This window comes from Lampetra planeri, chromosome 3 (genome assembly GCF_965212315.1).
Source record: "Lampetra planeri chromosome 3, kcLamPlan1.2.h2, whole genome shotgun sequence".
Taxonomy (NCBI): Eukaryota; Metazoa; Chordata; class Hyperoartia; order Petromyzontiformes; family Petromyzontidae; genus Lampetra; species Lampetra planeri.
In genome coordinates, this window is record NC_136109.1 from 970,888 (window position 1) to 996,518 (window position 25,631).

General features: G+C 57.4%; 1 protein-coding gene across 2 annotated transcripts in view; it reads right to left on the reverse strand.

Moving 5' to 3' along the window:
* The window catches only part of LOC144735755 (unconventional myosin-XVIIIa-like), a 45,204-nt gene that overhangs the window by 15,033 nt on the left and 4,540 nt on the right, over positions 1-25,631 (reverse strand). The window contains exons 2-30 of one of the 2 annotated variants that reach the window (XM_078618266.1): positions 24,298-24,618; positions 23,233-23,374; positions 22,792-22,823; positions 22,155-22,482; positions 21,628-21,901; positions 20,961-21,172; positions 19,415-19,484; positions 18,903-18,997; positions 18,302-18,478; positions 17,571-17,778; positions 16,778-16,920; positions 16,090-16,190; positions 15,106-15,169; positions 14,549-14,690; positions 14,314-14,409; positions 13,566-13,656; positions 12,466-12,739; positions 11,918-12,004; positions 11,028-11,175; positions 10,498-10,660; positions 10,151-10,334; positions 9,224-9,313; positions 9,045-9,132; positions 8,803-8,906; positions 8,638-8,703; positions 8,215-8,343; positions 7,590-7,733; positions 6,988-7,077; positions 6,241-6,360 (exon numbers count right to left, since the gene is read on the reverse strand). In XM_078618266.1, the coding sequence (XP_078474392.1) occupies positions 6,241-6,360; positions 6,988-7,077; positions 7,590-7,733; positions 8,215-8,343; positions 8,638-8,703; positions 8,803-8,906; positions 9,045-9,132; positions 9,224-9,313; positions 10,151-10,334; positions 10,498-10,660; positions 11,028-11,175; positions 11,918-12,004; positions 12,466-12,739; positions 13,566-13,656; positions 14,314-14,409; positions 14,549-14,690; positions 15,106-15,169; positions 16,090-16,190; positions 16,778-16,920; positions 17,571-17,778; positions 18,302-18,478; positions 18,903-18,997; positions 19,415-19,484; positions 20,961-21,172; positions 21,628-21,901; positions 22,155-22,482; positions 22,792-22,823; positions 23,233-23,374; positions 24,298-24,416 (3,981 nt within the window). In that variant the 5' untranslated portion in view covers positions 24,417-24,618. Of the gene's footprint in view, positions 1-6,240; positions 6,361-6,987; positions 7,078-7,589; positions 7,734-8,214; positions 8,344-8,637; positions 8,704-8,802; positions 8,907-9,044; positions 9,133-9,223; positions 9,314-10,150; positions 10,335-10,497; positions 10,661-11,027; positions 11,176-11,917; positions 12,005-12,465; positions 12,740-13,565; positions 13,657-14,313; positions 14,410-14,548; positions 14,691-15,105; positions 15,170-16,089; positions 16,191-16,777; positions 16,921-17,570; positions 17,779-18,301; positions 18,479-18,902; positions 18,998-19,414; positions 19,485-20,960; positions 21,173-21,627; positions 21,902-22,127; positions 22,483-22,791; positions 22,824-23,232; positions 23,375-24,297; positions 24,619-25,631 lie in introns of both variants that reach the window. The other variant, XM_078618259.1, reaches the window with a different exon arrangement.

The window sequence follows — 25,631 nt, forward strand, 5'->3', positions numbered from 1 at the left end:
ACACACACACACACCACCACGATAATACACACACACCACCACGTTAACACACACACACACACACACCACCACGATAACACACACACCACCACGATAACACACACACACACCACCACCACGATAACACACACACACCACCACGTTAACACACACACACACCACCACGATAACACACACACACACACACCACCACGATAACACACACACACACACACCACCACGATAACACACACACCACCGCGATAACACACACACAGACACCACCACCACCACGATAACACACACACCACCACGATAACACACACACACACCACCACGATAACACACACACACACCACCACCACGATAACACACACACACCACCACGTTAACACACACACACACCACCACGATAACACACACACACACACACCACCACGATAACACACACACACACACACCACCACGATAACACACACACACACACCACCACCACGATAACACACACACACACACACACCACCACCACGATAACACACACACCACCACCACGTTAACACACACACACACACCACGATAACACACACACCACCACGTTAACACACACACACCACCACGTTAACACACACCACAATAACACACACACACACACCACCACCATAACACACACACCACCACGATAACACACACACACACCACCACCACGATAACACACACACACACACACCACCACGATAACACACACACACACCACCACGATAACACACACACACACACACCACCACCACGATAACACACACACACACCACCACCACGATAACACACACACCACCACCACGTTAACACACATACACACCACCACGATAACACACACACACCACCACCACGTTAACACAAACACCACCACCACGTTAACACACACACACACACCACGATAACACACACACACACACCACCACGATAACACACACACACACCACGATAACACACACACACACCACGATAACACACACACACACACACCACGATAACACACACACCACCACGTTAACACACACACACCACCACGTTAACACACACCACGATAACACACACACACACACCACCACCATAACACACACACCACCACGATAAAACACACACACACCACCACGATAACACACACACCACCACGTTAACACACACACACACACCAACACGATAACACACACACACACACCACGATAACACACACACACACCACGATAACACACACACACACCACGATAACACACACACACACCACGATAACACACACACACACACCACGATAACACACACACCACCACGTTAACACACACACCACCACGTTAACACACACACACCACCACGATAACACACACACACACCACCACGTTAACACACACACACACACCACGATAACACACACACCACCACGTTAACACACACACACCACCACGTTAACACACACCACGATAACACACACACACACACCACCACCATAACACACACACCACCACGATAACACACACACACCACCACGATAACACACACACCACCACGATAACACACACACACCACCACCATAATACACACACACACACACACCACGTTAACACACACACACCACCACGATAACACACACACACACACACCACGTTAACACACACACACCACCACGATAACACACACACACCACCACGATAACACACACACACCACCACGATAACACACACACACACACCACCACCACGATAACACACACACACACACACACCACCACGATAACACACACATACACATACCACCACGATAACACACACACACACACCACCACCACGATAACACACACACCACCACGATAACACACACACACACACCACCACGTTAACACACACACACCACGATAACACACACACACACCACCACGATAACACACACACACACACCACCACCACGATAACACACACACACACACCACCACCACGATAACACACACACCACCACGATAACACACACACACACCACCACGATAACACACACACACACACCACGATAACACACACACACACCACCACGATAACACACACACACCACCACGATAACACACACACACACACACCACGATAACACACACCACCACGATAACACACACACACACCACCACGATAACACACACACACACACCACCACGATAACACACACACACACACCACCACGATAACACACACACACACACCACCACGATAACACACACACACACACCACCACGATAACACACACACACACACCACCACGATAACACACACACACACACCACCACGATAACACACACACACACACCACCACGATAACACACACACACACACCACCACGATAACACACACACACACCACCACGATAACACACACACCACCACGATAACACACACACACCACGATAACACACACACACACCACCACGATAACACACACACACACACCACCACGATAACACACACACACACACCACCACGATAACACACACACACCACCACGATAACACACACACACACACACCACCACCACGATAACCCACACACCACCACCACCACGATAACCCACACACCACCACCACCACGATAACCCACACACCACCACCACGATAACCCACACACCACCACCACGATAACACACACACACACCACCACCACGATAACACACACACACACACCACCACCACGATAACACACACACACACCACCACCACGATAACACACACACACACCACCACCACGATAACACACACACACACACCACCACCACGATAACACACACACCACCACGATAACACACACACATACACACCACCACGATAACACACACACACCACGATAACACACACACACACCACCACGATAACACACACACACACCACCACGATAACACACACACACACCACGATAACACACACACACCACCACGTTAACACACACACACACACACCACCACGTTAACACACACACACACCACCACGATAACACACACACACCACCACGATAACACACACACACCACCACGATAACACACACACACACACACCACCACGATAACACACACACACCACCACGATAACACACACACACACACCACCACGTTAACACACACACACACACACACCACCACGATAACACACACACACCACCACGATAACACACATACACCACCACGATAACACACACACACACACACCACCACGTTAACACACACACACCACCACGTTAACACACACACACACCACCACGATAACACACACACACCACCACGATAACACACACACCACCACCACGATAACACACACCACCACGATAACACACACACCACCACGATAACACACACACACACCACCACGATAACACACACACCACCACCACGATAACACACACACACACACCACCACGATAACACACACACACACACCACCACGTTAACACACACACACCACCACGTTAACACACACACACACCACCACGATAACACAAACACACCACCACGATAACACACACACCACCACCACGATAACACACACCACCACGATAACACACACACCACCACCACGATAACACACACACACACACCACCACGATAACACACACACACACACACCACCACGTTAACACACACACACCACCACGTTAACACACACACACACCACCACGATAACACAAACACACCACCACGATAACACACACACCACCACCACGATAACACACACCACCACGATAACACACACACCACCACGATAACACACACACACACCACCACGATAACACACACACCACCACCACGATAACACACACACACACACCACCACGATAACACACACACACACACACCACCACGATAACACACACACACACCACCACGTTAACACACACACACCACCACGATAACACACACCACCACCACGATAACACACACACCACGTTAACAGACACACCACCACGATAACACACACACCACCACCACGATAACACACACACCACCACCACGATAACACACACACACACCACCACGATAACACACACACACACACCACCACGATAACACACACACACACACCACGTTAACACACACACCACCACGTTAACACACACACCACCACGTTAACACACACACCACCACGTTAACACACACACACACACCACCACGTTAACACACACACACACCACTACGATAACACACACACATCCCACCACGATAACACACACACCACCACGATAACACACACACACACCACCACGATAACACACACACACACACCACCACGTTAACACACACACACCACCACGTTAACACAGATACACACCACCACGTTAACACACACACACCACCACGTTAACACACACACACCACCACGTTAACACACACACACACCACCACGATAACACACACACCACCACCACGTTAACACACACACACCACCACGATAACACACACACACACACACCACCACCACGTTAACACACACACACACCATCACCACGTTAACACACACACCACCACCACGATAACACACACACACACCATAACACACACACACACACACACCACCACGTTAACACACACACCACCACGATAACACACACACACACCACCACGATAACACACACACACACCACCACGTTAACACACACACACACCACGTTAACACACACACACACCACGATAACAACAACCGCCATTCGCCACTAAGTGGCGGTGACGTTACCACGACGCTTGTGCCACACACACACACACACCACGATAAGACACACACACAAACACACCACCACGATAACACACACACACACCACCACGATAACACACACACACCACCACGTTAACACACACACACACACCACCACGTTAACACACACACACACACCACGATAACACACACACACCACCACCATAATACATACACCACCACGATAACACACAAACACACCACCACGATATCACACACACCACCACCACGATAACACACACACATAGACCACCACGATAACACACACACACACACCACCACGTTAACACACATACACCACCACGATAACACACACACACCACCACCATAATACATACACCACCACGATAACACACAAACACACCACCACGATATCACACACACCACCACCACGATAACACACACACATAGACCACCACGATAACACACACACACACCACCACGATAACACACACACACCACCATGATAACACACACACCACCACGTTAACACACACACACACACCACCACGTTAACACACACACACACACACACCACCACGATAACACACACACCACCACCACGTTAACACACACACACCACCACGATAACACACACACACCACCACGATAACACACACACACACACACACACCACCACCACGTTAACACACACACACACCACCACCACGTTAACACACACACCACCACCACGATAACACACACACACACACACCATAACACACACACACCACCACGATAACACACACACCACCACGATAACACACACACACACCACGTTAACACACACACACACACACCACGTTAACACACACACACCACCACGTTAACACACACACACACACCACCACGTTAACACACATACACCACCACGATAACACACACACACCACCACCATAATACATACACCACCACGATAACACACAAACACACACACCACCACGATAACACACACACCACCACCACGATAACACACACACATAGACCACCACAATAACACACACACACCACCATGATAACACACACACACCACCATGATAACACACACACCACCACGTTAACACACACACACACACCACCACGTTAACACACACACACACCACCACGATAACACACACATACACACCACCACGTTAACACACACACACACCACCACGATAACACACACACACACCACCACCACGATAACACACACACACACATAGACCACCACGTTAACACACACACACATACCACACATCCCGCCACCATAACACACCACACATCCCACCACGTTAACACACACACATACACCACCACGATAACACACACCCCACAACGATAACACACACCAACACACCGTCGTTAGCGAGCACCAATGAAGGCCGGCACGGCCCACACAAGAAGATGGCCATCGCACACCATCGTGCAAACACCATCACACACTTGCCAGCAAGTGTCCAATGACACTTCGTGCCCGTCCACTGCGTCCGCGTGTGAGCGCCAGGCACGTACCCTCAGATCGCGGTTCTCGCGCTCCATCCTCAGCCGGTCAGTTGTCTCCGTCTCCAGCAGCTGATTGGCCGATTCGGAGGCTCCACGCTCGTCCAAAACATCGGCGGACAGCTCCGATACCTGTGCACGTGCAGCGCACGCACGCGGCACAGCGCACAGACGGCTTTAACAAGAGCAGCAGAAGCAGCAGCAACTCGCGTTCATGACAAGCCCTTAGGCACAAACGTCTCAGAACGTGGTCTCAAAGGAGGAGTTCAAATGGACCGAGCAAGGGGAAAGCGTGGAAGCAAACTCACTCACTCACCCACTCACCCTCTGACCCACTTATTCACTCACTCACCCACCCAGCCACTCACAACACTGTCTCCCCCCCATAACACAGGGTTTTGTGGGTTAGATCGCGTAAAATAAATAAATGTGTCGTTAAACCCGCTACCACCCGACACAGCCAATTAGTAACGGTGGTTGTCACGGACACAGAACAGTAATTACAAGCCAGATTTGGCTGTCGCCTGATGAAGCTGGTTGTAATCACTGGTGAAACGTCGTACTCAGATTGTCAATGTTGTGGCTTGGCTCTCCAACACACCGGTGTGCTGTACGAGCGACGAACTGGCATGTTCTCTTTATGTGATCGAACCCAAAAAAACCTGTATTATGGATGATATTGGTCACGAAAGCCGCGTTAAACTGACTGTCCCCCCCTCCCACCCCCATGTTCCCGTGTGCCCCCGCGTTCTCGCACACCTTCCCCTCCAGCCGCTCCGTCACCACGCGGAGCTCGTTCCGCTCCTTCTCCACCTTCTCCAGGCGGCTCTTCAGCTGCTGGATCTCATCCTGCATGGGGGGAAGGCAGGGGGGGGGCACGTGCTGCGTCTAAGTCTGTACACAGAGTCTCCCTCGAGCCCTTGCCATGGGTGTGCCCGTATCTCCGCCTCTGTCTCAGTGTTGTGACTTCTCCGTCCCATGCTCTCGAATCAATCCTCGTGTCTTGTATTTGTATCCCCCCCCCACGAGTCAATGTGTCTGGGAGCAAGTTGCCCCGGGGCTTCGATTTTTAGATTTTTTCTTTCAATTCCGCCCCGGGCCTACGGCCACCTCTGGGCGGCCCTGGCCACAAGCTCCGGCACTTGTGGGTGCCATGTTGCTGTGTCGAGTGTCCCCATGTGCCCGTGTTTCAGAATCAGAATAGTTACCGATCCTGGAGGAATCCGATGAGCTATGAAGCCCTCTCTCGCAGATGTCCACGTTCACCATCTCTGTGCCCGTGTCCCCGTGTCTATGCTTCCCCGGGTCACGTGTCCCCCCCCCCGCCGTGTCTCCATTTCCTGTATCCCCGCGTCACTCACATCGCGCGCGCGCAGCGTCTCCTCCGTGATGTTGACGTGCACGAGGGGCAGCACGTAGGTGTAGAGCCTCCACCAGAGCCAGTCGCGCACCGCGCCTTGCTTCCTCACGTTCCGCTGGATGCAGCGGATCGCCACGGCCTGCACCTGCACTCACAGCCACCACCGCGCCACCGCTGCCACAACTACACCACCACGACCACAACCGCTCCACCACAATCGCACCACGACCGCAACAACACCGCCATCCCCGTAACAGCACCACCATAGCCGTGACCAATCCACCACAACCGTAACCCCTCCACCGTAACCTGTAACTACACCACTGCAATCGCACTACCGTGAAAGCACCGCCAGCAATCCACGGCGACACCGCCACTACGTTGGGAACCACATTCCAAACACGGCGTAACTACACCAAAGCTGCGACGTCGCAACCGCAACCACAACCACACAAGATAACTCCCACCCCCCCCACCCCCCCCCTCTACGTACAACACCGCACACTCACAACACCACACACTCACAACACCGCACACTCACAACACCGCACACTCACAACACCGCACACTCACAACACCGCACCGCAACTGGCCTGGCACCGGTGCGGCGAGCGCGGCACCCACACCTTGCGCTTCTTGTGCTTGACGCGGGCCAGGTATCCGCGGCACGCGGCCTGCAGCAGGGTGATGTTGTGGCCCACTCGGTGCTCCCGCTCGCGCTCCAGCCGGCGCAGCACGCCCGCCCGCATGAACACCTGCACGCGGTTCACGGCACGTGCACGCGGTTCACGGCACGCGCGCAGCACGCGCACCCAGCGCGCACGGCGCACACATCTTCGTGGCCACACGTCACGCAGATGGCACGCACCAATCCATCGATATGAACCCCGCGCAGGCAGACACGCACGCGACTTATACGGCACACCGTACGAGAGACCACAGTGATCTACATGAACCGCGCACATCCAGCACACCGTACACAGCGTTGTTGCGAGCGTGGTTGCGAGCAGCGTGAGTGTGGTCGCGATAGCGGTTGCGTGGTTCTGTACCTGGGTGTGGCCCAGTTGGTAGCTGCTCCGATCCAGCTCCAGCTGCTCCAACAAGTCTTTAACAGCCTGCACCGCACCAATTACACATCATTACACCGCCCACAACACCACACCGCCGCAGCACACCATTACAACGCACCACGGCAGCACACCGCCAGCGCTCACCTTCTTCTCATCGGTGACGACCCCCTCGTCGGGCACGGAGGGGTGGGGGGCGAGGACGGAGAAACGGCGGCGCAGCTCAGCACAGTCGACGCGCTCCGGGAACCCTGGCACCAGCGCGGCACAACCGGAGCGCCACGTCACAACCACGACACCAAGCGCCGGGGGGGGCCCTTGCCCCAGCGGTCTACGAAGGCTACACGGGGGACCTTCGTCTTAGTGTCCGTGTGTGCGCGCTCGATCACCTTGCCGGTGCAGACGCAGCGCGTCCATGAGACGGGACGCCCGGAGCTGGGTGCGCAGGTGCGGGATGTCGCACGGCACCACCACGTCCTGTGCAGCAGAGCGCACGGGGTCACAACGCGCCCCAAGCCAGCACCCCCCGCGCCAGCCCGCTCACGCGCGTGCGTGCGTGCCCACACACCTGTGTGGCGGTGGCGTCGACGCTCGCCGACGGGGAGAGGCACAGGATGAAGTGGGAGCGCGCGCGGCGCAGCGTCTCCACCAGCGCTTCCTGCATGGACACGCGGACGCACGGACGCACGTGCCAGCAGAGATCACCAGACGAACGACGCGACACACGCACGCCCACGCAACGCGAACACCGCATACGCGGTGCGGACGAGGGTCAGAGTTTGACGAACGTTCGAGAGGGCTCCATGCCGATGAAGACGACGACGTTCCGGCGAAGGTTGCGGTCGGTGTTGAGACTGCCCTTGTTAATCATAATAATAATACTACTACTACGCGTCGTCTGCTTCCACTCACAGCCGACATTCATACGCAAAAGGAGGCCATTGGCCAGTTGCACGCGACCAATATTATCCATAATCGCGGTTGTTGGGATAGATTTCGTAAATGTAAATGTGTCGTTAAACCCGCCACCCACCACTCAAAACAGCCAATTAGTAGGGTATCGAATTGCCATGTTTCATTTATGTGACAAACCTTACTAATTGGCTGTCTTGGGTGGTGGTGGTAAGTTTAACTCAAAAACCTCCATTAGGCCATTGGTGTGCAGCTGTCACGGTCCAAATTTGAAACAATTACACTGCAAACGACTCAAGTGGGATCAACAACAATAACAACAACATCCGCCATCCACCACCACGGCACCTGTGCCAGGCCAGGTGCACTTTGAGGTCACGTGAAGCGTCGAAGGCTCGCTGCTGGCAAGAGGTCACGGGGGACAGACCCAGGTGGTGCCATGGGTTCACTGAGATGACTGGCAGATGAACACAGCCAACCATTAAGGCCAGACTGTGCCAACTCACGCGCACGGTAGCAACATGACGCTGCTCCTTCGGCACCGCCGCAGCCTGCGCGCACGGCGGTGCGGTGCGCCACTCACCACCTGCAGCTTGACCTGGATGGGCGCCGATTTCTTGCGGGCGGCGCCGGGCCCCGTGCTGAACGCCTTGCGGACGCTGGTGGCGCGTCGCAGCGCTGGCTGCGAGGCGCCGCCGAGGCCGGCGACGGAGCCCGACAGCACGGCCCCGCCGGTGCGTCCGCCCAGGAGCACGCCGACGCTTTTCCTGCGCGCGCCGAGACGCGGCAACACAACGGCGTCGTCTCCCGCTCCCACCGCCCCCCACCGTGGTGTGCGTGAAGTTGCGGACCTAGCAGGGCACGAAGTGCCGCGGGGACACCGTGGCTAACGGCGGTGGCGGTGGCGGTGGCGGTGGTGCGGTGCGTCACCTCGACGTGTGGGCGAGGAGGCTGCCTGCCCTCTGGCCGCACTGGCTGGCAGCGCGTGATTGGCTGATCCATCCCCTCGTGTCGTACGTGACCAGGTGAGCCCCGTCCGCGTGGGCCAGAGACACGAGCAGGGGGTGACCGGGCACCCGCCTCGCACACCCGCCTGTACACACACACACACACAGCCAGCTATACACACCCACACCCGCCTGTACACACACACACACACAGCCAGCTATATACACACACACCCGCCTGTAACCGCCTGTACACACACACACACACAGCCAGCTATACACACACACACACCTGCCTGTACACACACACAGCCAGCTATATACACACACACCCGCCTGTACACACACAGCTATATACTCACACACCCGCCTGTACACACACACAGCCAGCTATATACACACAGACACACACCCGCCTGTACACACACACACACAGAACCAGCACGCACACACTATGCACACGCACACCGAGTATGCACCCCTATGATAGTGAATCACCACTATCGTCCTCACCTCTTTTCTCGCTGCCGAAGTTGGTGAAGAACCTCTCCATCATGGCGGCCTCGTCAGACGAGGTGTTCATCATCGCCTCCTCGTCCAGCAGCCACAGCAGCCCCTTGGCTTCCTCCGCCCGGCCTCCTCCACCCCCTCCTCCTCGTGCCTGCACCACCACGTGCACACACCATCACCACCACGCGCACACACCATCACCACCATCACCATCACCACCACGTGCACACACCATCACCACCATCACCACCACGCACACACACAATCACCACCACACGCACACACCATCACCACCATCACTACCATCACCACCACCACCACGCGTACGCACCATCACCACCACCACCACCACCACGTGTACACACCATCACCACCACGAGCACACACCATCACCACCACCACCACGCGCACACACCACCACCACGTGTACACACCATCACGCGCACACACCATCACCACCATCACCACCACGCGCACACACCATCACCACCACCACGCGCACACACCACCACGTGTACACACCATCACCACCACCACCACGCGTACACACCATCACCACCATCACCACCACCACGCGTACGCACCACCACCACCACGTGTACACATCACCACCACCACCACGCACAAACACCATCACGCGCACACACCACCACCACGCGTACACACCATCACCACCACCACCACGCGTACACACCATCACCACGCATACACACCATCACCACCACCACGTGTACACTCCAGAACCACCACTGCGTGTACACACCAACACCAACTCCACCATAGCCACCACCGCCGCGTGTACACTCCACCACCGTGTCTACACACTTCTACCGTGTGTTAACCCCACCACGCACACCACACACACAGCAGCACGCACACCGTGCACACCGTACCTGCGTCTGGCTAGCCGGCTGGTCAATGGCAGCGATCACTGCTGGCGCAGACAAGTCCAGGTCCTCCATAGACACCTCCACACCCTCCTGTAACACACCACACACCACACACCGCAACTCCGCGTTACACTGACACACTCATCGCTGTCGCCGTATTCTCCGGGTTTCTGAGACCCTCCTGGACGTTAGACGCACCTCAAGGTTTGAGACGCACAGAGTTACTAGATTGCCACACGCGTTCCTTTAAAACTGCATTCGTTAAGATCGAAAACATCTTCATCTATAGAGAACCGCCTTAATATACAGAGCTTGGACAGTTGTTGTGAAGCGCCGGCTCAACGCGTCGCCGCCGCTGCCGCCGCTGCTGCTACCACTGCCTTTCCCGCGCCTCCGGGTCGTTCAGTCTCTCACTCGGAGAGCGAGCGAACGCCGTGCGGCGGCGCAGCGTGAAAGACTTGGAACCGAACGAGCCGTACTGCCACGTGCGTGCGGTGCGTGCGGTGCGTGCGGTGCGTGCGGTGCGTGGCGTGCGGAGCGCTCGTTCTCACCTGCCGGTAGGTGCGGACCTGCGAGTCCACGGTGCGCTCGCGAAACAGCTCCAGCAGCCGCTCCTGCAGGTAGTTGACGCACAGCTCCTGGAAGGTGGCGGCCCGAGGCGCCGGCCGCGCCGCTTCCGCCGCGTGATTGGCGTGGCCCGGGGGGGCGCCGGCGAGGCCGGCGGGCCCGGGGGACGAGCCGCTGGGCGTGGAAGGCGTCTGCCACCCCGGGGCGTCGACGAGCATCAAGGAGGACACGGTGTTCTGGGGGGCGCATCGCAGCGACCTGCGGGGGGCGCCACACGCTTTTGTAGCTCCATCCACCGAGAACCCCCACCCCCCCATGCACGGCTGCGATGGGCGCGAAGAGAACTAACGATTTAAAGCTTTCGTGACTGCAGGGATTCATCTTCTTGGCTCTTTCGATAAAGTCACGTAGAAGGGAAATAATAAAATAATAAAAATAAAACATAATGAGTGACGAATCCCATATCTGCATTTGTCATCAATATGCTAACTTCCTCTGTTGATATGTAAACTCCTTTGTCAAGGCGCTCTCCTCCTCCCACCCAGCTTAAAATACGCTGCCAAGCTGAGCAGTGTTCATTAAGACGCTGTCTCTCCGACAGCTCTGTTTCTTCACCTGAGGACGGCTGCTTGCGTTGTGGCCGAAACGTCGTGAGAATTGTATTTTATTTTGTTTTATTTTTATTGTTTTATTATTTCCCTTCTACGTGACTTTACCGAAAGAACCAGGAATAAGAGAACTAACGAGATGAGCCCGTCCCCAGCTGGTAGTCGATGGAGCGAACGAGGTCAGTGGAAGGAATTCCAGGGAGAAGTGGGCTTTGACAGCAGGCATCTCAAGTGGAGCCCGACCTTCTTAGCTGAAGCCCTGCCCTGTGGTACGATCTATTAATTTGAATCGGGCCCAACATTTATTCCTCTTTTTCCACTAGCACATGCGAGCCGTGCTGGGTCCGTGCCGAGCCAGCACGACGCGTTATCTTACCTTAACGGGCTTAAGTAGATGAAGGAGGCAAGTGGAGGGGGATAGGAGGGGGCCGTGGTGGGGGGGGGGGGAGAGAAAATGGCCGTGTAGGCCGACTGACCGGTTGATGATGTTCACGACGATGTTGAAGAGCTCTCCGTAGAGGGCAGACGCAAGCCCGGCCACGCAGTCCTGCGGGGGCAGCCTCACCCCTACGCAACACGCACCGCGTAGCACAAAGACAAAGACGCCCCCCCCCCCCGTGTAGCCTTCAACAGAGCGTTGGGGATAGCGGGCATCTATGAAGGCCCTGCACGGCGCGGTATTGACACACTGCACTAGGCACTCCTTTAAGGCTAACGTACGTACATACGTTTAACTTCTTTCGCACCGCACGGGAAGTGCGGAGAAAAGACGAAAAAAACTAAACACAACAAGCAGTTCTAAAGAAATGAGTCTTTAATCTAGATGACGATTTAGAAACGGCATAGCTCCAGTTGGCTTCCTAATATCGGAAAGAAGAGCGTTCCAGACGGCCGCAGAAGCGCATCCGCAAAGCGCGCAAACGTGGGTGTGAACAGCGACGCGGGCGTCTAACGCGTGTAGCGAACGCGCCGAGACGGTGCGGTCTGTGCGGTGTGAGGTTCTTGTTGGACGTGGTGTGTGCGGAGTGTGTGTAGACTGTGCGCGCGTGTGAGCAGTGTGGAGTGTGGGTACGTGTTGGTCTGTTTTTTAAGTCGTGGACATGTTGTGTGTGTATCAAAGCATGTTTTTGCACAGGTGCTGTGTGTACTGTAGCTATCACTGGCGGCGTGCGCTGCAGGCTGCGTGTGCCGTGTGTGCCGTGTGTGCCGTAACACGGGGTGTACCGCTGTGATCGAAGACGGCCTCCGTGAGCTGGTCAACTGCGCAACCCAGAGCTGCAGCAGCACGGTGAGCGGACTCCGAGCTCGAGAACGCAGCCTCTGCACGCACAAAACGCAGCACACACACACACCATGTGGCGCACGCACACGCACACCATGCGGCACGCACGCACAGACACCGTGCACGGCCGAGGGTGTGCGAGGTGAGGCGAGGCGAGGCCGAGGTGAGGCGGCGCACCGCTGAGGGTGTGCGAGGCGCCCAGGTGGTAGATGGTCGCCAGGACACGCCACACTCCGTTCTGCTCCTCGGCTGAGAAACCCAGCAGCTTCATGGCGGTGACGAGGCGCGACAGCTGCAGAGACAGCCTCGTCCGCTCGTCCTGCGCACCGCCACAACCGCCGCACCTCCGATTAGCGCGCGTTTGACATCGTACGGTGCGTGAAGAAGTTCAACACGCACACGCATGCACGCGACGGCTCAATCACAACGACCCGCTTCAACGCTACCGCCCCAACCGCGCGGCAAAACGCGGTGGGGGGTGCTTCCCACTTCCGTGGGAGGATGGCGCCGTGGTAACCCCATGTGCCTCGCAGCAAGGTGGGCCTGGGTTCAACGACCTCGAACTCGGGAGACGTTCTGCACCTTGCTACCCGCTGTTGTCACCGGCCTCTCTGGTTTCCCCACCAGAGCTAAAACACACGCACGGCTGCCACAGGCGTTTGGTTTACCTGGGTAAATAGGTAATTATGAGGTGTTGGGGGGGCGGGGAGAGAGGCGGGCAGGGGCGGGGGTACCTTGTGTGGGGGATTGATGCCAAACGCGTGGTCTTCGCTCAGCGTGTGCAGGCTCAGCTCTGACCTGCAACACGCCATGGCACGCACGCACACGGCACAGATACAAAGGTCACCCGCAGCGCCTTGAACAGACCCCCCGTTGAGGGCGGGCGAGTGCTGTTGGCGAGTAACACGGACGCAGGCCGGCACGGCACGCGAAGGGGAGGGTTGCCGGCGCCACGCCCGGCCGCCTTTGTCTCCCCAGTGCTGATGTTCACACACCACCGCACCAGGTACTCGTTGAAGGCCGAGTCGACCTCGGGGAGGCCCGCTGTTTATTGATCGTGAGCGGGAATTGAACTCGGTCGCCGGGTTTCGTAGTGCAGCTCGCGAACCGCTACACTACCACTCACCATAGTATGCGACAGAGATCCCTCGTATATCCAGACTGTTGGGACAAGTGCTGTTAGAGAGCTCCTATTAAGGCCGGCACAGTCCGTACACAAGACGGTGATGCGGCCAGCACCATGCCCAGATGCCAGTCTCCACACCTAACCAGATTCTCATTTTGGGTCGAGTTGACCTAGATGAGGCCCAGGACAGGTTCAAATTCCATTTTACAAACAAACAGTGCTCACACAGTACTCACTCACACACAGGACTTACACACAGTACTCACACACAGTACGCACTCACACACAGAGTATGAACGCAGCAGCTAAAACTAGACCAACAGCAGTAGGAAGGCCCAGCTCCCATCATGCCTTGCGTGCATGTCACGTGACCACCACATTGCATGTATGTGTATCCCAGCCCGCACATCCAACGGTTTCTCATCGATTGCATTTCTAATTTTCGGGATTTGAATGAAACAACGCCAGCCCAAGTCGTGCCGGCGCACGAGTGCGAACGAGCGTGAACGAGCGTGAACGAGCGTGAACGAGCGTGAACGAGCGTGAACGAGCGTGAACGAGCGTGAACGAGCGTGAACGAGCGTGAGCCCACCGCAGTGCCGAGTCAGCGCCGGCCAGCAACTGGTGGAACACGTTGAAGGTTTCCTCTCCCGCGGGCCACCGCGTGACGCGCGACCGCTCCAGCAGCATGGCCTGCGCGGGCGACACGCGGAACAACGCACGGCGTGGAGAGACGCGCGGCGCACAACGCACGACACCGCGACAACAACAACAACCGCAATTCGCCACTAAGTGGCGGTGACGTGACCGCAGCCCTTGTGCCAGGGTAAGGGGCCACTTTCAGGTCCCGTGAAGTGGCGACGCATCACGGCGGTATTGGCTAAACTGGCTGATGGACCCCAAGCGCAACCCCACTGCCTGACCACAAAAACAACGGATCCCCTGTGTAGCCTTTCACAGAACGTTGGGGCAAGTGCTGTTGGCGAGGACTTAACATGCCGGCACGGCACACGAAGGTGCGAGTGGCTGGCACCACACCATAGCCGCCTTTGTCTTTTCAGTGCCGACGTTTATACACAGAGCTAGAGGAGGCACCAGGACCTGTTCAGACATTCGCCACTGTTATCGGTCGCGAAAGGAAATCGGACTCGAGTCACTGGCTTCGTAGCGCAGCGCGCTAACCACTACACAACCGTTCCCCCCCCACTCCCCAAACGCACACACGTGGTGCGAGCGTGCACACGTGGTGCGTGCGTGCACACGCGACCCGTCTGCGAGACCTGGATGCTTGCGCTGGCCAGGGCGCCCGTAGCGTCGAAGTCCAAGGAGAGGATGTTGCAGTGGCGTGACGAGTTGGGGCTGCCGCTCACAGCCGCGTGGCCAAAGCTCTCCAGCAGCGTGAAGGCCGCCTGCAGACGCTCCGCTGCACTCGCACACAGAGAGAGACACGTGGAGACACACAGACATAAACACACAACAACCGCCATTCACCACTAAGCGGCGGTGACGTCACCATGGCACTTGTGCCAGGCCATGTGCACGTTAAAGCCACGTGAAGTGTCGAACGCTCGCCGGCAGGAGGTCACGGGCAGACCCAGGTGCCATGAGCCGACTGACTGAGATGACTGGCTGACGCACCACCTGTGCCCCCTACCGTGCCAACTATACAAAGACAAAGATCCCCCGTATAGCCTTTACAGACTGTAGGGGCAAGTGCTGTTAGCGAGCACCTATTAAGGCCGGAATGGCACACGAGGGGGTGGGTGGCCAGCACCACGCCCGACCGCCTTTGTCTTCCCAGTGGCGATGTTTACACACCGCACCAGGTACTCATTCGAGGCTGAGTCGACCCAGGGGACGCCCAGGACCGGTTCAGATAATCGTCACTGGTGTTGGCCGTGAGCGGGAATCGAACCCGGGTCGCCAGGTTCACAGCGCGGCGCTAACCGCTACACTACCGCCCCCCATTACACACACACCCAGACACACACACCCAGACACACACACCCAGACACACACACCCAGACACACGCACGCACGCACCCCCAACGCATGGCGGCCGGCGTCCCCCACCTGTGATGCTGCTGTGTCCGCTGGCCAGCACGATGGTGCAGAGCGCCGCGTGCTGCAGCGCCGTCGTCTTGCCCGACCCCACCGGCCCCATGCACACGATGGACTGGTCCCGGCGCGAGGCCAGCATGGTGCGGTAGGCGGACCGTACCACCGCAAAGAGGTGCGGCGGGGGGTCCTCGCTGCCCAGGCTGCGGAACAGGTGCATGACCTACACCGTGGGGTTGAGCGGCAGGGGGGGCGAGGGGGAGGGGTGGGGTGGGGGGCGAGGGGGAGGGGTGGGGTGGGGGGTGGAGGGGGTCGGGGGGTCACAGAGGCAGTGGATTAGACGGCCGTAGGCCCCGCTAACAGCACCGCCGTCGCCAATGCACGCCGAGGGGTGCGAGCGGCCACGCGGAGTGTGGGTGAGTGTGGTCGAGGTGGGGTTGAGTGTGGGTGAGTGTGGGGTGAATGTGGGTGAATGTGGGTGAGGTAGGGTGAGTGTAGAGTGAGTATGGGTGAGTAGTTTATGTAGGTCACCCTTGTAAAAGAGCTGTTAAGCTCAATGGGCCTCATCTGTCCTCAATAAAGCCTGAGTCTGAGTCACTGTGGGTGTTGGTGAAGTGAGGTGTGTGTGGATGATGTGTGTTCTGTGTGTGAGTGTCCTGTGAGGTGTGTTTGTGTCCGGTGGGGTGTGTGTGTATATCCGGTGGGGTTGTTTGAGTGTTCCGGTCGAAGCAGGGCGCTCAGCTCACCTTGTCGGAGTAGGTGTGCGTCAGGGAGCCCGGGTGCACGCACACCAGCTGCTCGCCGGCGCGCGTGTGGAGGAGGCCGTTGCCATGGCGCTGCCGCAGCGTGTGCAGCACCGAGCTCTCGTTGAGGAAATGGAGGCCCGACACGTCCTGAGCGTGGTCCCAGTTCTCCGGCGACGCCTGCACCGCCGCCACCACCACAATAGTTTCCACACAGCCACAACAACAACAACCGGCATTCGCCACTAAGTATTCGCGGTGACGTTCTCCACGACGCTTGTGCCAGGCACAAACATACACACACACAGTCGCACACAGCCACAGCCGTCACACAGTAACAAAGCCACAATCGTTACAAACACACAGCGAGAGCCACGCGAACACACGCACTATCACAGCAGCCGCACGGTCCACGTTGTTCCTGTAATCCCATGTTCCCGTGTCCCCACGTCCCCACGCTTCCCAAGTGTCCCGGTGCTCCTGTGGCTGTTACCATCCCCTCGTGTTCGCATGTCCCACTGCCTACCCCCCGTGTCACCGTGTCCCCTTAATATGGCGACGCTAGGAACCCGCGTCCTTGCCACCCCCCGTGTGTGCCCGTCACCTTCTCCAGATCATCTTCGTCCACCTCCACGGTGCAGCCGTCGTGATCGAGACGCACGCGGACCCGGCCCTCGCCCGCAGGGCCCAGCATGCGCGCTGCTCAAGCGCATGCAGCAAAAAGACAAAGATCCCCCGTATCGCTTTAACAGACTGTTGGGACAAGTGCAATTAGCAAGCACCTATGAAGGCCGGCACGGCACACGAGGGGGTGAGTGGACAACACCACGCCCGACCGCCTTTTGTCTCCCGAGTGGTGATGTTTACACACTGCACCAGGTACTTATTTGAGGCCGAGTCAACCTAGGGGAGGACAAGAACTGGTTCAGTTAATCGTCACCGGTGTTGGCCGTGAACTCGGTTCACCGGCTCCATGGTGTGTATGTGTATGTCACTGCTCCCCAGAGCAGTGACATACACACACACACAGCCAAAGGACCCCCGAATAGCATTTCACGGAACACTCTGGGACAAAGTTCTTGTTACAGAGCAGCCACGAATGCCAGGAAGACTCACCCAGTGTGAAGCCTTGCTGATGAACAACCCAGACGCGGTCCCCTCCCCCAGAGGCGGGCTCCCCCCCAGCCTGCGCGCGCACACACACACACACACGGCCACCGACACGCATCAACGTACACACAACAACGTACACACAACAAAGACCCCTCCCCGTGTAGCCTTTTTCAGGCTGTTGGGGCATGTGCTGTTAGCAAGCACCTATGAAAGCCGGCATGGTGGACGTGAGGGTGGTGTGGCCAGAACCACACCTGGCCGCCTTTGTCTTCCCCAGTGCTGATGTTTTACACCGCACCGGGTACTCAATTTAGGCTGAGGCTCGCCCTAGGCCGAGGCCCAGGACTGGATCAGACATTCGCGACCGATAGAGCGGGGATCACACTCGGGCCTGCGGTTTCGTAGCGCAGTGTGCAGACTACTGCACCACCACTCCCCCCTATTAAAAAACACACACACGCACATGCACGTACGCACGGATATGCATGCATGCATACACGGACACACGGAAACCTTGACGGTGAAATGGCAGCGACATCATTACACGCCTTCACACACACACACTTACAAGCCAGGAAGTGACGCGCGCACACACGGCAGAGAGCCGACAGAAGCCCGTCTGCGCAGCCTCCGTGTTATGAGAGGGAGTGCAGGAAAGAGATGGGGAGGCAAGAGGGAGAGAGAGGAAGCGATTTCAAAGCACTGCTTGCGGTCCGTGCGGGGTGTGTTTTTTCCACCCGCAGCCCCGGGGGGAACTCGGTCGCGGTAGGAGCCAGGCTACGTCCGCTCGCGCTCGTCAAGCAGAGATGACAGCCAGTGGCCGATCGGCTTCAGCGCTTGATAGATTTGTGCCCGAGATAGGAGATGTTAAAATGCCAAGCGCTGGAGTTTGGCTTACAGGCACCACCGTGTGATCTTAAGCACATGCAGGTTTTAGCAGCCGATATTATTCTTATTATTACAGACGGATTTTTGGGTCGGGCCACGTAATGGTCCGGGTAAATTTGTGTCGTTATCAACCCTGCACCACCCGACACACAGAGTTTAACGGCGCGCCAATTGTTACCGTTTCGGCTGACTCACCGGCGAGTTGACAAAAAAATGCTCACAACCAAATTAAGCTAGCGTTACTGTGAACACAAACAGGAAGTGAATTAGTGAAGCAGAACAAGGATGAATCCTGGCTAAGGAAAAACAGCCAGGGATTTTCGAAGGCTGGCCGGCAATGGGTTATGGGTGAGACCACACAACATCAAGCGTCCCATAATGCACCTGGATTCCTCGTGTGTGAGAGCTCTAACACACACACACACACACGGAAGAGTGTGAGCTCACACACACACCGGCGGGAGAGCGTGTGAACTCACACACACGCACGGGAGAGCGCGTGAACTCACACACACGCACGGGAGAGCGCGTGAACTCACACACACGCACAAGAGCACGTGAACTCGCACAGACGATAGCTTGCCAACTCGCACACACGTGGGCAGCACCGTCCAACGCAGCACCGCAGCCGCCCCCCCCCCCACACCCTCGCAGCGTTCACCTCGTCCGCCCTGCGAGCGCTGGCGCTGTCGGGGATGTCGAGGCAGCAGCGCGCGATCTCACACAGCTCCGGCGCCGGCTGCACGCGCAGCGTGATGAGGGTCCCGGCCGCGCGGATCACGGCCACCAGGTCCTCGCGCGACCGCCCCTCCACGCTCACCTCGTCGATCGCCAGCAGCCGATCCCCCGGCAGCAACGCCTGCCACGCGCCACCTGCAACCCCGGCGGTGGTGGCGGTGGTGGCGGTGTTAGCTACCGATTCTTGATTCGTATTTTTGTTGTTGTCGTCACTATTCCCAAACGTGATCCCGGTTGGGCTACCGGTGTCGTGTCACCAAGTATTATCTCTCTGACATCTCGCAGAGACGGTAAGAACCTTCGTGCTGCAGAACAAATGGCGCACAGAAGCGGATATAGTACCAACACTTCACACTCGCTCTGCGTATGTGAGCGAAGATTATTGGGTGACAGTCAAACCGAGACCGTCAAATCACTGCACTTCGGTAACTGGTTTAATCACAGGTGGCCGAAACCTGGATTCAAACCCAGGATCTCAGCAGTGTTGGCTCAGCGTCTCTCCGACCTCTCCAGCCACCCGGCAGTTCCTGGCGAATCTGAACCGCAAGGGGCGAACGCAGGGCGAAGGTCGCGGCGAGGCCGGCGGTCACCTTCGGGGGCAGAGTTCGCCGTGGAAGCGGGGGCGGCCGGGTGCGCGGTGGTGGAGACGGGAGGGTCGCGCGCGCCGGGCTCAGCGTAGTGCACCGTGCTGCGCTCCCCGTTGGCCGCCACGAGGTACGCGCGCCGCAGCGAGAAGCCGAAGTCTCCTGCCGGGCGGCGGTGCAGGGTGATGTCCCGGGGAGGCAGCAGCGCCGGTGTAATGCGCACGTCCGGCACGGGCAGCGCCAGCTCCTTCTCCCGGCACACGGGCACCGGAAAACTCACCTGCGTGGCGGACACACCATCGTCGGCCACCGTCACAGAACCGTCGGCCGCTGCCACTGCCCTCCAAAGTTGCATCAAGTGGCATCGGACGACGTCGCTATCGTTATTATTATTATTTGCAGAGATACGTTTGCCATTGGTACACATGTAAACGATCTGAAATCCTCAAAATCAAATTGCCCTTGGGGGGGGGGGGGGGGAGTGGAGGAGTTCCGGAAAGCAGTACCGTTGCGTGCGCTAGCGAACGCGTCACCTCCGCCGGAGCGCTGGGACGAGCCGCTCCATCTCCTGCTCTCGGCGCAGGAGTCGGGCCTTCCTTCCGAGCCGGCACCGGCTTCGTCGCCATCGGCGGGACGTCCGTCCTGGTCACCGCCCCCTGCGCGGCGTCGCCTGCGCCGCTAGCACCCGCCGCCGGGGGTGGCGCCGCGTCGGCCCGGGCTGCGTCGACCGAGTCCGGCCGCCGGAGGCTCGGCCGAGCTTTACCGATCGAGGGCTGAGCAGCGGCGGCCTCCTCCTTTCGAGTCCAAGACGCCCGCTTGGGCGCCAGCACGCCAAACACCGACGCTCTCTGCAGGACGTGGCTGGGGCAACAGTGGTGGTAGCAGTGATGGCGACAGTGGTAGGAACGGTGATCGTGGCGGTGACGGTGGCGGTCACAGTGACGGTGGCAGTGATGGTCATGATGGCGGTGATGGTGATAGTGATTGTGATAGCGGCGGTGGCTTGTGATGGTGATAGTGAAGGGGATTATAATGATGGTGGGTTATCGTATAGATAGCAACAGGGCTTGTTGCGGTAGTAGAGATATAGTAATGCTAGTCAGAGCGGTTGTTGCTGTGGTTGTAGTGGTGGTGGTGCTTGTGGTGTGCATGGAAAGGTGGGACATGTACCTGCCAGATCCCTCGTTGGAATCCTCGAACCCCTGCAAGCGTGACGGGTGAACGGAGCAGAGGTGCGGAGAGCGGCGGAGATGGGGAGAGGCACAGCGATGACAAGAGGCGGCGGACGTCAAGGGCGGAAAAAGTTGAACGGCAACGAGTGAAAAAAATTCAAGCGGAAACGAAAATTCATGGGCGCGACGATATTTCACACGAACAAACGATACGACGGCCGTGGATACATTTGGCTGCCGCTATGAATTTCCACATGATTAGCCACTTCGAAAAAGAGCTATGGTAAAATAAAATAGTTTAGTTTATTGTCATATCGCAGCACCGCCGCATCGTGGCAACTCTCGCAGGCGCCGAGCCCCTCCTGGACATCTGTGAAGAAGAGCTTCATAGCTCATCGGATTCCTCCAGGATCAATAAATATTCAGATTCCGATCTCACCTTGGAATCGCGATTGTTCTGCGGCGGCTGCTGCTGCGAGGAGATGGAGGACGACGACGAGGAGGTGGAGGAGGAGTTCTCCCCTCGGCGCGACGACCTCGTCAGATTAAAGAAGCCCCTCTTCAGTCCGGCTTCCTCGAGCCTGCGAGGTGGGGCAGGGAGCAGGCACGACGCGCAGACCGAGAAATAAACACGCAGCAGCAAGGCCGCCAACTCTCCGCGTGTGAAGCGAAGAGCCCCCCCCCTCCACAGATCTCATCCCGGCATGGACGTCCACGGCGAACTCCTCCAAGCCCTTTGGCAGCGGACGCGGCGTCGGTCGTCACGGCGTCGGTCGTCACGGCACCGCCCTCCCCGCGAAGGAGGGAGGGGGAGACCGGACGTCGATGCAGGCAACGGCAGTTTGGGCCACAACTTCCCCCGACACAATGACCACGCAAACTTGTCAAATGCGCAAGCGCGCACGCAGACGCAAACACACACGTCCAAACACAAACTCAATCCCCGTAGCATGTGCCAACTGCTGGGGAAGGTCACCCTCGTGGCGATGTTTACAGATCTCACCAGGTACTCTGTTGAGGCCGAGTCGACTTCGGGGAGGCCCGGGACCGGTTCGAATAATCGTCACCGGCTCTTGGTGGCCGCGACCAGGAATTGAACTCGGGCCGCCGGGTGCATAGCGCGGCGTTGTTAACCGCTGGGCCACCGCTAACCTCACTTTTTTTTGCGTGCTTAGTTTGTCCTTCCCCACACATCCGATAAGCACGGTTGGCTACATACCGTGCGTATAGAGTTCAACGCACACACATACACAACAACAACATCCGCCATTCGTCACTAAGTGGCTTGTGCCAATCTATGCGCACGTTAAGGCCACGTGAAGTGTCGACCGCCCGCTGGCAGGACACGGGACAGACCCAGCAGGTGCCATGGGTCGGCTGAGACGACTGGCCGATGCACCGCCTGTGCCCCCTACATACGCAACTCGCGTGCGCACACGTACGCGCACGTACGCGCACGTACGCGCACGTACGCACACGTACGCACACGTACGCTCGGCCTCACCTCTGCAGGTCCTGCTGGCTCATGGCAGGTGCTGCCGCCTGGGATTCTCCCCGCTTGCGCCGCTCCTTCTCTCCCTTCTCTCCCTTCTCCTTCTTGTCCTTGCGGAAGCTCGGAAACATCTTCGGCTCGTCCTAAGCTCCCGGGAACGCCGAAGCCGTCGTCACTGAACAAGTCCTCGCCGAGTCTCGACTGGAATGCCGAGAGAGCAGCCAACGGGCGAGGCAGGGCAGGGCGGCCGCCGCGTCAGCTGATCCAGCAAAAACCTCGTCGGGTTACCATGACGACCGGGGGGCTCGCTCTCTCTCTCTCCTCCGCACGGAGCTGGAGACACGGGAGATACCATCACCGTCGCTATGGTCAACATCGTCACCAACACCATCACCGCCATAACACCTTAGTCAATATCAATACCATTACCATCAAGATAACTATAACCATCACCACCATTACACTCATCACATTGCCAAGTGAAATCGTAGGACATTACAGATCACGACCTTTATTATCACCATCCACTGACAAACCTCTCACCATGACCATCACTGCCACCACCATCAATCGTCAGTAACATCACCGCACAGTGCCACCTTGGATCACTCGGCCTGTGCAGCCCCGGTGGCTCAGCGGTCGGGCGAGCGGCCTGCAATTGAAAGGTCGCGAGCCAATGGGGCGGTTGACTCATCCCATCATCCGTCCGGGGTCGATAAAACAAGTACCGATTTGTTTTTTTCGGGGGGGAAATCAACAGTGGTTGTTGGCGAGACTCGCCCCTGCCGTAGGAGAATGCGGAATTTCCACCACTGGCCCAGGAGAGAAGCACCAGTGCCTCAATGGGCAGGAAATTACTTTGGTTTGACTTTTGTGGCGATGGCTCACGGGAAGGCTCACGGGGGTTACTGGCGATCACGGTGCCTCCTCCAATCTGCGATGGAGCGGCCGCTGCTCAAAGATGTCTCTGCCAGAGCCCATCCCGCACGCGCCATGTGCAGTGGGACACGGGGGGATATGGGATCGGCATGTGGGGGAGTGGCCCGGGAGCGGGAGGCATTGCGGGCTTCCGCATACCAGATGCCTAAACGCACGCCAGGATTCCGCCGGGGATTATACATGCCGGGTCATGCAGGGCCTACGGGAGCCTTGCCCGCCGGAGACGAGATCGCCTGACGTAACTGACTGGAGGGGAGCGGCGCTCACGACCTCATCGCTGAGGGCGGGAGGGCGGGACGACATCTGTGGGGTCACAAAGTTGCGAGCACGCTCCTCCCCAAGTTTGCAGCAGGGTCGGGGATGGTGGGGGGCTGCGGACAGCAGAGATTGACGAGGTGATGCCTTGC